Source organism: Pantherophis guttatus, chromosome 4 (assembly GCF_059756535.1).
Source record: "Pantherophis guttatus breed Tessera chromosome 4, ASM5975653v1, whole genome shotgun sequence".
NCBI lineage: Eukaryota > Metazoa > Chordata > Lepidosauria > Squamata > Colubridae > Pantherophis > Pantherophis guttatus.
This window is the reverse complement of record NC_142066.1, coordinates 27,050,367-27,068,471: the sequence shown is the minus strand read 5'-3', so window position 1 is coordinate 27,068,471 and position 18,105 is coordinate 27,050,367. Positions and strand designations below refer to the sequence as shown.

General features: G+C 39.6%; 2 protein-coding genes across 3 annotated transcripts; both read right to left on the bottom strand.

The window, feature by feature from the left end:
* Positions 1-35: 35 nt before the first annotated feature.
* On the bottom strand, positions 36-3,960 carry LOC117666753 (crk-like protein). The gene is made up of 3 exons (XM_034419645.3): positions 2,180-3,960; positions 1,435-1,890; positions 36-704 (listed from the first exon to the last, which is right to left on the bottom strand). Exons 1-3 carry the CDS (start codon positions 2,351-2,353, stop codon positions 579-581), a joined length of 756 nt encoding a protein of 251 aa, XP_034275536.1. The 5' UTR covers positions 2,354-3,960; the 3' UTR covers positions 36-578.
* A 5,651-nt stretch (positions 3,961-9,611) lies between these two features.
* On the bottom strand, positions 9,612-15,449 carry LOC117666754 (uncharacterized). 2 transcript variants are annotated; one of them, XM_034419646.3, is made up of 5 exons: positions 15,210-15,449; positions 14,423-14,475; positions 13,578-13,715; positions 12,610-12,756; positions 9,612-9,985 (listed from the first exon to the last, which is right to left on the bottom strand). In XM_034419646.3, the coding sequence occupies exons 2-5, from the start codon at positions 14,426-14,428 to the stop codon at positions 9,863-9,865; spliced, it is 414 nt and encodes a 137-aa protein (XP_034275537.1). In that variant the 5' UTR covers positions 14,429-14,475; positions 15,210-15,449; the 3' UTR covers positions 9,612-9,862. The 2 variants fall into 2 exon arrangements, with proteins under 2 accessions (XP_034275537.1, XP_087750010.1); XM_087893884.1 differs by having other exon boundaries at positions 15,215-15,398.
* Positions 15,450-18,105: the final 2,656 nt, after the last annotated feature.

The following is an 18,105-nucleotide window of genomic DNA, read 5'->3' as shown; positions in this document are numbered from 1 at the left end:
CCCCCCCCATAAAGAAGTCCATAGCAGCTGAGAAATAATCAGCAGGAAACTTTAATTAACAAGGCGAAATTGGAACAGACAAACAAGTTGAGCAGGGGTCTTATAAGAAGTGGCACAGTTCTGTTTATCTGGTCAAAGCCAAGCATATGGCCACTTCTCTCCAAGCAAGCAAGGCCCAAGGGAGGCAAAGGGTTCCTCATGAAAGCTCAGAGCTTCTTGTTTCATAGGTAATAGGATGCAAATGAAGCAATTTCAAGAGCATATAATTGAAAATCACAATGCCAAAGCAGTAAAGTTCTTAGGAAGCAAAAAGGAACAAGCCCAGAAAAGTATATCAAATCAATTACAACAGCATTTAAGAATAATGTGATCAAGGAGCAGCTTTCCTAAGTCGAGGAGGTAAAGATGGTCACAGCACCCATAGCCAAGGAACTGAGCTGGATCATCACAAGAGTCTACTGAGGAGGTCATAATTTAATGTTCACATCAAAAAATTCAAGAAGTTCAAAGGGAATTAAGAATTCAGAGCATTGTGATCCTGTGAGGGTCAGCAACAGTTCAGATGTTCCACTCGGTGTTCAGCTGGTTTCCTCAGAGTCTAGGACTTTGACATGGGTGAAAGGGAAGTGTCCACGGCGTCCGTTCAGCTCTCCCTCCCATTGGCCATTGACATTCATCTTGGTGACTGCAATGAGATCACCCACCTGTGGAATATCACAAGACACAAAGCCAAGATCAGAAGACTGCCTACCTTTCTGTACTTTGCCAGTATCTCAACCTTTCCTAACTTCTGTGCTAGAATTGTAACTCCTGTAATACATGGCCAAACAACTTCCACAGCTGTTGGGCATCAATCTGGTGAAAAATGACCTCTTTTCCCCACAACACCTCACAGATGAGACTTTTTATCATCCTTTAGTGGCCATCTCAAATGACGAATAGGTTCCAGGCCAGTACATTTCCAATTTGCAAAAATATTGGCATGAAGGAACTGGATTGCTAGGAATGCCAGAATCCAAGCACATTCAATTTATTATGATTTTTAAACTATTTCCCCTGCACATCCCTCAGTCCTAGGAAATAGTTTGATAATTGCAATGGACTTCTTAAGAGCATGGACAGAAGTCTGTAGCCTGGATTCTTTCACCAACAAAGCTGTTTTACTCAACATTTTGCTGAATAATCCTATCAGCATAATTTGCATTCTCTCCCTGACATTATAACTTTTAAAAGTAAAGGGGAGGCAGGCCATAATTCCATGTCTCCTGGCAACAAAAGAAGCATTGCTCAAGATTCATCACTAATCTATATCATCATCATTATGAGTCATAATTCCCTATTCACATACATAATACCCAAGATCACCACCCTCCATGATCAAGATCATCCTGACCCTTTTAAAAGATACTTATTTTTACTGTTTTGGTGACTTGCCTCAAAAGCCAATGCTGTCTTGTCACTGGCACCAGGCACCCTTCGTTGCACTGCTCTGGCTATTACGGGAGTGTGTCGGGGGGCGCCATGGCTGCTGGGATGAGCATATGGACAAGGCTGGACATATGGCACAGGTATCATACCCACACGCCCATCGGCACGTTGAGCTGTCCACCATTGCTCTTCTGGCTTGGCCAAAACTCGCAAAGGCTCCCCTTTGGTGAAGGGAAGGTCTTCCTGGTCACGGCCAACGAAGTCATAGAGGGCACGGACCCACTCGCCAGCAGGAGGCGGCTGGGCAGAGGAAGGGGCTACAACGCGTCCCAAAGGGGCTACCAGGGTGGTAGTGTCCAGGTAATGCAGGCGGTAGAAGTCTAAAAGAGCTGGAAAACCATCAAACTCATGCTCCCCAATCCGTAGACGCCCAGGGAGGCTGTTTATGATGTAGTGTGAAACCTGAAAGAGACAGAATGGCAAAGAAACATAAGCCTGCTATCCCAACCCTTCCATCAAATTCATATGACAGCACAATCAATCTTGACCAACTAGGATGAATCCCTCTAGGTATGCAAACTTTAAATCCCAAAATGTTCCAATGCCAAGTATTCTGGACACTAAAGTACAAACGTCTAAAAGTCACTCTTCTAAATGTATCAGGAACTCCCTGCTAACTCTCCAGAAGGGTCTCTCTGTTTCTTTTCCCCCACCAGATATTAGGATTATACCAAAAAAAAAAAAATATCACCTTGGAGTTTTCACTGACAGAAAGGACGTAGTCACCAGGGCACGTAGTACTGTCCCGTACCAGAAAGGTCCCATGGCGGTGTCCCTGGAGACATGCAGCTGCTTCCTGACGACTCAGAGCTCCCATATACCATTCATGAGCATCCCCAAAAGCAGACATGGCTTGGGGGAACATTGAAGGTGGAAAAACCCACCACTCGCTTTGTTGAATGTTATTCCTAAAAAAACCTGGTAAGTTTTGCTCCAGTATTTAACAACAGTTTACGAAATAAAGTTACCCTGTTGAATGTTTGCATTGGAGTATTGCTTCTTTCAGTAGTTTAGTAGGACCTTTAAATAATCAAGACGTGTACATCTGCAAGGGATCAGGATTTCTTATATAGTTCCACCCCAAAATTTTTCAGCCTACTATTCAAACTTGGTATCTCCTGAGAGTATCCACATCTACTTTCCTACACACTTCCACACCACAGCAATATTTTCCCAGAACAAGAAAAGTAATATCTCAGGAATGCAAATAAAGTTTCTGCAATCAAATTGTTATCATTACTGGGGAGTGATTATTAAGTCTTTCCTATGTTTCCCAGTTTGAATATAATGGAATAGGAGGGATACACTTTCAACAACAATAAATCGTTTCAACAATAATAAATCGCTTTATGCTTACAATCAATCTGACTAAGAATTAACCAGCTACTCAAAGGTAGCTTCCAACATCAACATACAATACAATCAAATGAGTAATATATTTACACAGGAATCAATATAGTGTCTTTTAATAACCAGATAAAATTAAGAGAATAGATTGAGTAAACTCCACTCCATTTAAATTAACATGAAGCATCATGAGACATCAGCAACTCAATATATATATATAAAAAACAGGCTGCCCTCATTTTAAAGTCAAATTTGAAAAGTCCTAATTTTTCACAGACAAAGCTGGCATGGTTCACAGGCACCTAAACGGAGAGGATTATCTTCCTCAAACCCATCTCAAGGAAGGATATCTATGCCCACGTCGCCTTTAACCCACAAAAGCCTTGAAGCGGATCCGCCACAGATCGACTCCGTCCTCTGCCCTGCATCCTTCTATTAGTAGGTCGTCCTCTGGAGAAAACCACCGCACCCCAATTAACAGCTGCTGCTTCTCAGCTAATTAAAACTATTTCCCCAAGGCCTCTTGGCACATCAGAAATTGACCCGCCTTCTCTTCCCCCTCCCCAAAAGCCCCACTGCAGCAGAGGGAAAAGGAGCCGTCGCCTCCGAGTCGCCCCCCTCCCTAAATGGGGAGAATCCCACATGATGCCATCTAGCTCTGCCTCCGAACCGGCCGCGCTACCCCTCCACCCGGCAAAAAGACCCCGAAACCCCCATTTTATCTCCAGCCGCCCGGCGATTCCTCTACCGCGGCATCGCAGCCCCGTAACTCCCCAATGCAACCGGCCAGCGCCTCTTTCACCCAGGGCATCCTCCGAATCAGCGGAGCGCCCTGCCGAGTCTCCCCCGCCGGGACTCCACAATAAAGCCTCGGCTGCACATGTCTCCCCGCTTTCCCTGCACTCCTGCCAGGGGACGCGGCAGGGCTCGCCCGCGGCACCCCCGTTCAACAGCCCGCGCCTTCCCCGGATATCCCCCGCGGCCTGGCGCCCATCGCCCCCCGGCCCTGCCCTCGGAAAGCCTGGGAGTCCTGGCGAGCAACCGACCCGCCCCTGCCCGAAACCGCTGCCCGCAATCCGGATTGCAGCTGCCGAAGGGATGATGGGAAAGTGACGCACCCACCCTCCCTCCCCCTCCCCTGTTTAAGAGGGGGTGGGGCAGCCATCTTGAAGGTTGGCAAGAGGGGTCTAGGGGAAGGGACTGCTACCATCTTCACTGTGGGAATGGCCTTCCATGCCAAGGTGGAGGCTGCGATCAAGCTGGGATGGGGGTGGATTTGTAGCTGCAAAGATAGATGAATGGGGATTGATTGATTTATTTATCTATATCTATCTATCTATCTATCTATCTATCTATCATTTATCTACGTATCTACGTATCTACGTATCTACGTATCTGTCTGTCTGTCTATCTATCTATCTATCTATCTATCTATCTATCTATCTATCTATCTATCTATCTATCTATCTATTTGGCATAAGCTGTAGAGTACATGGAGCATTAAAAGTATATAAAAATATGGAAATATGTAGTCAATTTTGTACGGTATGAGGAATTCAAGAAGTTACATGGAAGTTAATGGTGTTTGGAAAACAGCATCAGAGACATAGGTGGCAATTAGACAGTGAACCAATTGAACAAGTTAACACCTTTGTATATTTAGGCATAAGCTTTTCCAAGACTGGATCTTGGGCTTGCCATCATCAACGGAGTACACTCAGAGTACTGTTTAATCTAAAGAACCAAAGTTACCCAGGGTCTCTAGCCCCATTAATTAAAGTATATAAAGCTAAGGTTACCCCATGCTCTTGTATGGAGCAGAGGTTTGGGGTCTATATTCAACCACACAGTCCCAGAACAAACACAGTCCCAGCATTTGAGGCGTATTTTGGGTGTTGATCCAAGAACATCTGCTGCAGCAGTTAGAACTGAACTTGGAATTCAGACAATTCATGCACTATCCAAAATTAGAGCATATACCGGTGCAAAGTCAATGAAATGGAGACTGATAGACTCCCCAAGTTATATCTACTAGAAAAAATAAAATTACAATCACAAATCTCCTGGATCACCAAACTAACAAATTTTGTAAGAAGCTGTGGCCTTCCTGTCTTTTGCATAACAGGAGAACAATTCAAAAAAAAAGAGCTGCCCAAAGAATTAAGAATATAGAAGCACAAAATGATATAGTTATCCTTAGTAAAGTGGGTAATTTGAAATGGCTGAGCAAATACAAACATACTTTTCAAGTAGGCAGCTATTTGAAGTTACAACTCCCAAAACATCTTAGGGAGATATTTACGTGAGCGAGATTCAAGCAGCTTGACACAATGGTCAGATATGAGAGATTCCATTCTATACCTTACAATGAGCGTCTCTGCATTTGCGGAGCGGCAGAGGCAGAATACCTGGCTCACATCCTGTTTGACTGTTGCTTGTATGAGGGGGTGAGAGACAGGTACCTTGGTACCAATGATCCATTGGGATCCCCATATCAAAACAACTTACTTTATGTGTGGCCAGAACCTGAAAATAATATTTAACACAGCACAATACTTAAACATCTCTCGGTTGAGATCTGTATACGTGGGACTGATTGGGGTAGATTGTAAGGGTGACACCGAAATATAATTTTATGTCATTTTATTCTATTTTATATATTTATGTATTAAATTATATTGTATCTTATCCTATAACTATTGTATTTTACCCTACACTTATTTTAAATTGTTTGGATAAGTTTTTATTGGTGATATGTGTTTGCACCTTGTGCTTTGATATGGCCTATAGGCTAATCAAAGCTATCATTTTAAACTATATTTTATTCCAATTTCATTTTAAATCGTATTTTATTCCAATTTCATTTTAAATCGTATTTTATCCAATTCCATTTTAAATTGTTTTTATCAGATTTTAGTAATAATTTGTGTCTGGAACTCTGCACTTTAATATGGCCCAAAGGCTAATCAATAAAGTAAACTCTGCTAAAAAAAAAAAGAAGTTACATATATTACATATAATTAGGGGTACAATTATTAAGAGATGTTTCCAATAAGCAGGAGCACAATTCTGAACTCAGGGCATGAGCATTATATTAGACTAGATTATTGGAAACTTTCACAGATAAATGAAAATAGGTGGTATTTTATTTAACCTGTAAATATTAACGTATCAGTCCACTCGGCCATGAGTTTGCTGATCAAAAACCAGTATTTAAGATTAATTGCTGCCCAGTTGTGTCTGCAGGATGGGTCAGAAAACTAAAAATAGTGGCTATGACCACACATAGCCTTGATCCCTTTTAGTGCCAAATATTATAAAAGAGAAAGGTTGCGATTGTGTTGTGACCACCATCTTGACTTTTTTGACTCCTCCTGATGATTGGTATGGGTAACTCATAGGGAAAGATATAAAGAAATTATTTTCGATACTTCCAGTGCTCCTTGGTATTGGTACTTATTCAGAGGACCAAGAATATCAGTAAAAAATAGAAACAAATGCCAGTGACAGGTCTTATAATTCATTTTCAGATGGATAACTTTATTTATGTAAGCTAATATCCTGAGAAAGGCCAGGCCTAGTCAGGACTTGAAAGAAACACCTTCAGGATGTAGTCTAGACCAAATGAGAATTCAGAAACTGAGAATTCTGCAAACTAATTCTGTTGGCAAGAAAATAAGTGTTTGTAACTAGGCTGTCATCAGAAATAGAGCTTGATTTATACGTAAGTTTATTTTGTGAATTAAAATAAAGTTCTGTGGCTGAACCCATAGAGTGAAAGGCTGGAGGTTTCAAGTTTGTCTCTCAGATGCCCACTGTTCAAAAGCTGGAATTAAAGATCTAAGAAATCCAGGGAAGCTAGCAGGGAATTTTTCCAAAGAATAGGTAGCAAATTTGAACTTAAAAGCTTCTTCTCTCCCCTCCCCCTCCCCTTCCTCTCCCTTTTCCTCTTTCCTTAGGTCTGTTTTCTCTATAGCAGGTCAGTGATTGTAATTCTTAGTGGAGTTTTAATTTTTGTTGCATATTTTTCTCGACTGGAAATTCTCTTCAGATGCTGTTTGTGATCTTCACATTTCTCTATTTTTATCTTTACCTTTGATGTTTACTTCAAATTAGAAAAAAGCTTTTTAAACATTTTGTTGTTTGTGTAAACCTTGTGAAATCTGTGTACACCTTGTGATATTGATCTGGCTCCCAAAGGAAGAAGGGAAGGGGGTGGACTGATTTCCCTAGTCTCACCCTACCAAATTGGTGCTATATAATTTATGACATTTTTATCAGCCTTATTTTCTCACTAATTTAACCAGGCAAGTTCCCAGGCTCTGGGACCCCTATCTATCATACATGTTAGGGTTAAAGGTAGGACATCTGATAACAGCATCCCGTAGCAGCAGTAATTATAAAAGCTGCACCAAGTCAAATGGCAGGGCCAGAGTATATAGAACTAATTGGCTTCTATGATAGGAATGGAGAATTAAGATCTCTAATCACCCTACAGGCTCAACCCTAAATCTTATCTCTCTCTCATACACACAATCTACGGGCTCCCCATCTCATGAAATAAGACTCTGGGCAGCTAACAGTAATAAGAAACACAATAAAACAATACAATGAACAAGAAAAACCAGATGCCTAATTCAACAACTTATATTTATCCAGCTATTCCAAGTGCCCGGGGAAAAGCCAACAACTAAGAACTTTTCAAAAGTTTAAGGCTGGTGTTAGTGTGTCCAGATCTTAAAAGAGAAGGATGTTGTATAATTACAATTCTCATCCACTTTCAGAATTTTCAACAAACGTAACAATTTATGTTTGGTATCACTCATTTTTGTCTTTATTTTTTTCTATTTATTCAATAAATAGTGAAACAAACCATGGCTTACCTGTAGAATGAACATAACCATATCAATTTGTTTTAATTGTGTATCTTTGTCACCATAATTCAGTGGGCTTTAACCTTGTTATAAGGTCATCTGACTAAGCGCAAATGTTTAGACTTAATTTTGTCAGTCTGGGAGGTATAGCAGCAATCTTTTAAGTCAGTTAAGACCAAAGACCCTCACACCTTAATCCTCAATCATTATTTACATTGGTTTTGTCCATTGCCCTTCAAATTGTTTTGCCCTCAAGTCATTTGCATCTTTACTCAAATAAGCACAGGATTTCCCTTAGTTCAATATGTGAGTACATAAATACATGTGAAAAGATGGTGTTTTGCTTGTTTATATTTTTGTACTGTTCTGAAAAAGGTACACGCGAGTTTGTGTGTGCGCACACACACACACACACACATATATATATTAGCTCATTTGATGCTGTATACTGATATTTTGAATCAAGAATCCTGGCTTTGGAGAGCAACATTTGATCTCTTGAAAGAATTCTGGCTATGCTACAAAGACAGCAATCAAGATAGCAGTTGCCTTAATTTGTTTACCTACGTGAGGAACAGCATTATGCAGCTACAGACATGTGAGTTGGGCTATCTGGGTCCTTGCACAAACAGATTAACGGCCCTAGGCAACTTGGCATAATAGCACAAAGCTTCACTGGTGCAGAGGTTTTTGCTTCTGGCCCCAACAGCAAAAAGTTGGCCTACGTGCTATCTAAATGTGGCACCTCAGTATCTTTCACTGTAAGATAAAAAACAGCAAGACAACTTTTAATAGCTGGAGTGATACAAAGTACCAAGCAGGGGCTGAAGAGACAGCATAGAGCTTGGCATTCCTGCTCAGGCATGAATCTGAGTGGGTGAACCCATATCTCTTTCAACCTACCCTTCTTCAAGTGCAGTTTTTAAATTCCCTGGTAGGGAAATGTGAGCTTAAAATATAAATTTTCTTTAAACTTGAACTTGTTAGAAAATTAGTAGTTCACATATCCTGTTAAGCCACGGCTTGTTTATCTATAGTTTGAATAAACTAGCTTATTGGAGTTCCGCGTCATAAAACATTAAGCCAGCTTATAAACGACTGTGGTGTTGTGTATTAATCACACAACATAGTAACCCAAACTGGATCCATGATGGCTTGGCATAATGTGCAGATTCAGCCAAGATGTACTCAAGTGGGAGTTCATAAAAACTTTGGACAACGATTTGTCTGAAATGGGTCTCCTGCTTGAGCAAAGGGTTGGACTCCAAGATCCCTTCCAACTGTTATACTCCCAGTTATTTCCTTGTACATATTTCTGCTGCATTGGCTTCCAAGATACTGGTTCAGTTGCAGACCCGCACAAATCAGGAATTTCAAAATTGCAGAGTGCTTACTTATGCCACAATCAAAATTCATTTGAGTTTCCAGATTGCAACTAATAAAATGATTTAGATAAGGAAGACTTTTTTGTGACCATGGAATAGGGAAAAATACATTGGCTGAATAGTTGAATGAAATTGTGTAATCAAATACCTTTTTTTAGTGCTATAAACATATTTAACTACCAAAGTGCATATGAATATCCAAGCACTTCCATAAAATTGGCATTCAAACTCTTCACTGAAGTTTGCATTTATACATATCTACTGTTTATCTACATCTATACTGCTTGTCTTTTAATGCAAGGGTCCCCAACCCCAATTCAGAGGACCAGCACTGGACCGTGGCATGCCAGAACACACAAACAGGCCACACAAACAATCCCACCCATGGGATGCAGGCAGCACACAAAACCACACCCCCTCCGGTTCATGGAAAAATCTCTCTCCACGGAACCGGTCCCTGGTGCCCAAAAGGTGAGGGGCCATTGTTTTAATGCATATACAAAGATTAAACACGGGATAGACAAATCAATTTATTATAAAATGCAGGAGTTCATATAAAACATGATATCAAACAAGCATTATAAAAATCAATAGTATTTTGGAAAAAAAACACTAAAAAGAAGTGCAAAGTTTTAAGTCTCTTGGCAACACAAAAGTTAATTTTGCCAATGTGAGCAACAGTTTACTGTATTAACCATCACTTGCAGTCTTCTACATTTTTTCATGCATTCAGATACAAATCTCTTTTATTTAGAAAGCTAAGATCCCTTAACGCAATTTGATTTCAAAGCAAATACAGTTGATATTCTGGCAGTCTGGGGGCTGGTATGTACAGGCACAGTCACAAAGTGGACACAGGCGTGGAAAGGAGCAACTTCTTGGTTCCAAGCCCTGTTGGGAAGTGAAAAATCATATGTTGTTAAGCCAGAGAATGTTCTCCATCAAAATCTACTAATCCCTTCAAACTGAAGGCATGGAGCAATATTGCAGAGTGATTAGCATAAAGCTGCTGGAATTGTGACCTGTGTTCAAGGAAGAGATAATAGGCAGCATCAAGGACATCAGCTGGAAGTCACTTTGAATGCAGATTCATTTTCTTTCAGAGTTTCTACTCACTGAAGATTGAGATAAATTGCACTATTTTTCTGCTCGGGAATAGTCAATTAAATTGGTATTATACAAGTAGTTCTCAATTTATGACTGGTTGCTCAGCAATTATTAAAATTTACCACAGAGCTCCCCAGCGCTACTTATGACCTGGTTCCGAAGTTCCAATGGCCAACCCCCTCCGCCATTATGTGACCAGACGTCAGGTTGTATTTATGACCGTTTGCAGCATCCCACAGTCACCTGAACATGTTTTATGACATTTTTGTTGAAACCCAATATTTACCTCTAGCGTTTAGCAAAAATGGTCCATAGCAAACAATGGGTTTGCTCTACAATCATGGGGTTCACCTAACAACTGCCACAATAAGGTGTAAAATTGGGTGTCCTACTTTATGGCTGTCATAACTTATGACCATAATGGGCAGGTTGCAAATCAAGAATTACCTGTGTTCCATTCATTGTTAAGCATAACCTCATGATTATCACTTCACTATGTATTAGTTTATTTCTCAGTCATTTATCTTTTTCAGCTCAAAATTTAATTAATTTTTCTTGGCTTTGAGATGACATCTCATCCTTAAAATAGACATTGTCCCTTGTCTGTTTTATTGAGAAGGGCAATTTCTGGACTTTTTAAAGCAATCCTACTTGTAAAAGCTAACAAAAAGTGGTGTTCAATTGAGTACATTTTATTCACTGATATAACTTTTCCTACACATCTAGATATCCAGAAATTATGATTTTCTCCATGGCTAGAATCTTCATTCTAAGAGGCTGCTGTCTTCTCTATAGTAGTCAGAAATCTAGTGACATATTTATAGCATGACTGGTATGTTCTTGGATAATCTGGTTCCATCATAAAATAAAGGCCACTCAAGAATACACGTAGTTCTCAAGAAGCAACCCCATCAGTAAGTGATACAGTCATAAAGCGGAATGTCATATGGCCATGACAATTTAAGTCTGGAGACTTCTCCAGCATTGCATGTGAGATGGAATTTATGCAGATGTTGTTTGGGGATGGTTGCATAGGTGTTCCTTTTATATGTCAGTAAATTTCAATGTTCTGGTTAGTTGGTTCCCCAAATAGCAAAGCACAGAAAAGGAAGTCAGATCAACCAATCAACACATAGGATGTGCACCTCAGCACAACACACAGTTGGGATTTGGGAGGTGCTTGCATTGGCACATCGGCAGCCCTCTGCAACCTCCACTTACTCATCAACCCCTTTGCAGTGTAGTATGTGGCAGTGGCTACGGGCAGTTGTGGGCAACTCTAAATCGGCAGTTGTGGCAGTCTCTCATTTGCTGTCATTAGGTGAATCTTGTGCAGTTACAGCATCAATGCAGTATTGCGGGCTAATTCTGCCAATTCCAGCAGTTCGAATCTCACCGGTTCAAGGTTGACTCAGCTTTCCATCCTTCTGAAGTCAGTAAAATAAGGACCAAGATTGTTGGGGGAAATATGCTGACTTTGTAAACTGCTTAGAGAGGGCTGTAAAGTACTGTAAAGTGATATATAAGTCTAAGTGCTATTGCTATTTGCAACCTCCTGCCAATTTCCTCATTGATTTTGCCCAGTGGAACCCAGCAGTGAAGGTCACAATTGACAATCATGTTACAGCAGGATGCTACAATGTTGTAATTACGAATCAGTGGCCAAGTGCCTGAATCATTATCACATGACTACAGGACACTGCAATGGTTGCAGCCAGGAGGACTTATTGCAAGTGCTCCTTGTGCAGCACTGTTGTAACTTTTTTTTTTATTTTTTATTTTTTTATTTTTAAACAAACATATATAAAGCCATCTTCAATTGCAAACAGTGTGTCGGTTGGTTACAAGTCTTTTGTGCGTCTTCATCAAAATCATAACTTACAATTTACAGTATGCCTAAATTCTCATATCATCGATCTGATATATGTCTATATATTATTATCCTCAATATCATTTATTTAACTATGGCTATTTCTTCCCTCATTATTATTCAAAATATTCTAAAATTTGAATTATTTTTTATTATAACATTCTGTTGTAACTTTGAATGGTCACTAACTGAATGGTCGTTCAAAAAGAATTATCTGTATAGCCAAATAAAGCTGCTCCCCAATCTAAATTCAACACCAGCACCCTTTGGATATTGTCTTGACCCAAATCCAGAAAAAACATAATTTCCAAGCTTTTGATCCTACTGACCCACAGCTGTCTGGAATAATTTTACAAAACTTAAAAGACACAATGTATTTGTTTCAGATTGGATCAAAAATACATTTTCCATTTTACAGGCACCTGTAACATTTGCTAAAGGCTGGAGGTTTTCCTGTAGACATTCAGCACAGACCTAACAATTATCTAAACTAGCTATCTTCTTACTCTAGAAAAAAAAAGGCATTGAGAAAACTCACATTAGTACAAGAACAGCAGTGATCTAGACAATGGGCTGGAGTGGGAAGGGCACAGTCACAGGATTCGGCACAAGCCATACAGCATTCACACATAGATGGCCAAGATCGCTTCTCACAGGAACAGCAATTGGCACAAAAACCTCTGGCCTGAGAAGCAGTATTAAAAAACAAAACAAGATATAGCTTAATTACAAAAGAACTACTTAGAAAAAAACAATTCCATCTCTATGATTTCTCACTGGTCAAAGCTTCTATATAATTTTTTTCTTGGATTTATATATTGCAAATTACAGTAGCCCTTGACTTACGACCACAATTGAGCCCAAAATTTCTGTTGCTAAGTGAGACAACTGAGTTTTGTCCCATTTTACGACCTTTCTTGTCACAGTTGTTAAGTGAATCACTGCAGTTATTGAGTTAGTAACACAGTTAAGTGAATCTGGCTTCCTCATTGACTTTCCTTGTCAGAAGGTCACGAAAGGGGATCATGTGATCCCAGAACATTGCGACCCTCATAAATATGAACCAGTTTGCCAAGTGTCTGAATTTTGATTACGTGGCTGCAACGGTTGCAAAGTGTGAAAAATGGTCATAAGCCACTTTTTTCAGTGCCCTCGTAACTTTAAACTGTCATTAATCAAATGGTTGTAAGTCGAGGACTATCTGTAATCCATAAGTGCCTAAGCAGCAACAATGCATGTTGATAATTTTTGGAGAAAAGCTAAGGTAAGTAAGTAAGGCAACAGTGGAAAACATATCTGACTATATGTAATAACTGATGCAATCTGCATGAATGAGAAGCCAGTCAGGATTTCATAAGATTAATGCCTAGATGCATTGTTTTTGCTCATTTTCTAATGGAAAACTTCGGAAATAAGAGCAGTATTAATATGGAAAATAGTTCAAATCTTATCCTTTCATCTCTAAATCCCCAACCACTGACTGTCTCTATTGCTTCTCCCAGTTACCAGTAGGCATTGTCTGAGGACCAGGACCAGAATGAGGAGCAGCAGGTAGGAACCAACAACCAAGAAAACGATGGCAGGGAGGGGCAGGAACAAGGTGGCAGCAAAGGGGAGATCTGGTGGAGGATTCAGCGGTGGAGTCTGTAAGATGGAAAAAGTCAAAGGTAGGTTGACAGTAGGAGGGGTGAGGAGTAAAGGAAGCATAAATGGAGTTGCATGCAAGACCACTTACCGTAAATCCAATATCTGATTTTGATTTATTATTTAATTTATATCTTGCCTTTATTATTTTTATAAATAAGTCAAGGTGGTGGAATATATCCAGCATACCTTCCTCCTCCTATTTTCTTAACAGTAAGTGGACTGAGCTGAGACAGGAATTAGCCCAAAGGCATTCACCTGGCTTTAATGACAAAGATGGGACTTGAACTTGTAGTCTTCTGCTTTATAGCCTGATGCCTTAACCATTAGACCAAACCTCAACTAAACATTAACAAATCAAACAGCTCTGACTGGAAAGTCTTTGTATACCAAATGTATAGCTCCTCCAATAATCAAAAGTTTGAAAGTCAGGTAATCTTTCATCTTAATGCTCCAAATACAACCAAGTAGCCCATATTATGACATGCTTAGTGCATTTTGTGTTATATGTTAAATATATGATATAGTTATCAAATGCTTAAAACTGAGATTATTTCACAACACTCAATATTCAAAATACTTGGGTTTGAACTCTGGGCTTCTAAGATAACTGATCTGTAAGTATATTTATGAAGTGCAGTTCCATTCCCATGGAGAACCAGAAAAGGAGAATTATTGAACAGATCTACGATAGGTGCTGCACTTACTGCCATTCCTCAGTTGGGAAATGAGTCTGGAGGCTCCATAGATGTCAAACAGCCTTAAGAGAAAGAGAATATTGTCAATAAATTGCACCACATAAACATAATGGGACTGATAAAAAAACCAGTCCTGTTTGCATATACCATTCTTTTTAAGTAGCATAAATTTAAAGAAAAGCAAGCCCTATTCAAAAGCAGAGTGCCAATGACCTTGTAACTTTTATACGCACCTCAGATTTTCGATTAGCTAATGAATTTGTAATGAAAATATAAATCATTTTTCAGATCCATTATGATTGCAGGTTCCGAATTCAACAGCTGTCTTTACTAGGCACAATTTCCTAGCCCAAATTGCTTCCCCCCCTCCCCCCATGGTGAATATTAAATAAAAAAATTAGCACCCCAGAATGGTGTCTTTCAATTTAGCCCCTTTTAAGCTATGCAGACTTCAACTCCCAGAATTCCAAAGGCAGCAATTGTTGGCTGGGGACTTCTGGGAGTTGAAGTCCACATACATCTTAAAATTGTCAAGTTTGAAAAACACGGCGCTAGAAAGCACCAAAGCATCCTTAACCCGGCCTTTCTTTCTCAACCGCATAACGGGTTAAAATCATTTCCCATCAGCATTTCACCCTATGGATGTTGCTCAGTTAATATTTGTAAGCATGGAGATTGCACTATACACTTCGCGAACCCTGCAAGGCCCTTTTCCACGGTTCTCGGATTTTCCTCCCTCCAGGAATACTTTAATGCTTCCCGAATTTCTCCGGGTCGCTCCTTCTTTCGGCCTAACCTCACATGGTTGTTCCGGAGAAAAGGACCGAGTTAAACGGGATCTAAATCAAAACCGCGTTCCTCCGTCGCCTAGGGAACTAGTTCCAACGTTTTGGCAGGCTCCTACGGGTTCCCATCGTGACCAAAATTCCTGAAGCCGTGTGGGCTCGCGGAAGAGTCCAGAGAAGCAAGTGACGTCATAGAGAAATGCTTCCCATATATCAGTTCTGGGTCATCCGCCATTTGAAGCGGAAGCTACGTTCCTCCACGTTCTGGCAACTGCTTCCGAAGTGACATCATCGGGGAGTGGCAAGAGGAGGAGGGTTTTTCCATCGATTATCATAAAGGGGTGGGGACAATATTTCAATGTTTATAGGGAACCCAAACCTTTTCCTATTCCATCAGCAGCATAAATTATACACTCAATTCTTATATTTCTAATCACTCAGGACAAAGGATAGTTGTTTTTTTCCTGTTTAATCTATACAGAGTGCAACGGCTCGTTTCTTTAACAAACCCACACAGCAACAAGACTGCTCTTGGGCGGGCCCTTCGAGTATTATGGCAACCAATCATAATCCCAGAATGATGGGGTGGTGTGAGAAAGATACAAAAGACGTGTTCCAATTGGAAGTCGTAGCGACCTCTGGCGGCTGTTCCTCCGCATGTTACGCCTGCGCATTTGCCTCGTTCTAAAGAAATTCTCCGTTTTCTACGGTACTGCGCAAGCGCTCAGCGCTGGTGGACTAAAGATTCATTCTTTTAAGGAGTAGAGAGAGATACAAGGAGAGCCACTTTCAGATTTCATTCTCATATTTTCCACTTTTCCCATTCTGTAGGTTTATATATGTAATTGTGCAAGCTACAACGGTTTTCACTTGTACACTAGTTAACCAGTTTATTATCAATATTGGGTTGCTGTGCAGAGTGAGATGGGTGGCATATAACAACATATTATCCTAAAATAATCGATTTTTACTGCCTACATCAAGACTATCTAGTAATAATAATAATAATAATAATAATAATAATAATAATAATAATAATAATCCTAGCATGGAAACCCTTTTCAATGATTTTACATATATGTGAAAACTGTCTTTAAGATGAAAATGGTTTCCTGGGTGAAGTTACAGCATTTTGAAGGTTGCAAAGATTTGCATTTGCTACCAAAAGCTTCGAAGAGGTAGTCGCTATAGGTAGAAACCACGGGCTACCATGCTCTACATAGGAAGAACTTTGTCTTCTATACAAGAGTTTTCTGTATGGTTGAATTGTCTATTTGTTAGCTCATATATGGAAGGAAAAATCTTAAAATTAGTACAAATCAACGATTTTAGTACATTTTGAATACTGTTATGTTTCTTAATAAATAATTCCGTTTTATTATCTATCAACAATAAGTATATGTGAAATTTACACAAGCATAAAATTTAAGAGAAAATTTTTATAAAATGTTTTATAGATGGCATTTAGATCCTAAAAAATTATCATGTATGTATTCTAATGTGCAAGCTAAATGTTGGAGATGTGACTGTGACGACGCAACTTATTATCATATATGGTGGACTTGTAGAAAAATCAAAGCATTTTGGATAAAGATTTGGTGGGTGATGCAGAATATTCTTAAAAAGAGACTGAAATTTACTCCACAGTTGTTCTTACTGGTTATAACTACGGACTGTACAGTTGTAGAGACTAAATTGATTTTGAACTTGATAACAGCAGCAAGATTGTTGGTAGCACAACACTGAAAGAAGGATTTTTTGCCTACTATTGATGATTGGATATTGAAAGTAACTAATTTAGCTGAAATGGCTAAAATTTCAGCATATCTGAAGGATCACACACAAGAAAGGTATATACAGGACTGGAGAAGATGGATTGATTATATACAAAATAAGTATCAAACCAAAAAATATCAAATAGCTTATGAATGATTTCTTTTATTTGTATAAGCGTTATATGAGTGATATTAGAAGTATTATGTTTAAGAAATAGGATTTTACATATGGGGGGTTAAGAATTTTTTCTTAGGGGGTGTTAGTTTAATGATTGGCTATGCAATTTAGTTTATTGTTAAAGGTCAATAGAAATACCTTGTGTTCTGCTCTGGGAAGTCGGGGAGGGGGAGGGGGGTTGGGAGGGGGGGTTGTGGGGAAATTGTGTTTGTTTTAAAACTTTTTCAAAAAAAAAATGTAGAAAGTAGAAAAAATGGAAATAATTGTAAAAATACCAGATAGGATACAATGGATTCAGTTCTTTCATTGCAAATTTATACCGTATGTATAGCATTTGAGAGGAAGATATTATCAATTTTCTCTTGTAAAATAGGTGGGGCACCAAATGAAGATATTTACTATTTTGAAAAAACAACAACAAAACAAAACAATAAGTATATTCTTAAATGATATTTGCTTTATTGATTTTATTGACGTTTGATGGTTGTGAGCCGCCCTGAGTGGTGGAAGCATACAAATTTAGTCCATTATTATTAATTTCTCCTATAGAAAGAGAAAGCCTGTTTATCTTCCAGGTGGCCTATTCGATCATCCTCCGTGCCCAGAACGTGAAGCTAAAGATAAAGTCAGGGGAAATAAATGGCATAGCGACTCCACTTCTGTTAGATCCATTGGATCTTTTAACTCTTCCTTTTCCTGTCTCTACCTTGAAGAGCGGCTACCATGTTGCGCATGCGCAAAAATAGCCTTCACGCCTCTCGTTGCAACACCTTGGTCGTTGCTATGGGAACGGCAAACTTTCACCGTGGCAGCCACAGGGTATTCCGGGGACCCGAGAGAGGCTCGTGGCAGGTGGGCGGGAGGGTAGAGAGGAGCGGGCTTTTCATTGGCCAGCATGTTTAAGGGCCCCTGAGGCTGCTCCGCAGGAATTCAAATATGCCAATCATCACTCGT

Excerpts from the sequence above, each read along its gene's own strand:
- LOC117666753 (XM_034419645.3), bottom strand. The coding sequence starts at position 2,353 with ATGTTCCCCCAAGCCATGTCTGCTTTTGGGGATGCTCATGAATGGTAT. Across the intron at positions 1,891-2,179 it reads CTGTCAGTGAAAACTCCAAG|GTTTCACACTACATCATAAA; the intron begins GTGATATTTTTT and ends TGTCTCTTTCAG. Across the intron at positions 705-1,434 it reads AGACAGCATTGGCTTTTGAG|GTGGGTGATCTCATTGCAGT; the intron begins GCAAGTCACCAA and ends GATATTCCACAG.
- LOC117666754 (XM_034419646.3), bottom strand. Across the intron at positions 12,757-13,577 it reads TCCTCAGACAATGCCTACTG|GCCAGAGGTTTTTGTGCCAA; the intron begins GTAACTGGGAGA and ends ACTGCTTCTCAG. Across the intron at positions 9,986-12,609 it reads ACTGCTGTTCTTGTACTAAT|GGCTTGGAACCAAGAAGTTG; the intron begins GTGAGTTTTCTC and ends ACTTCCCAACAG.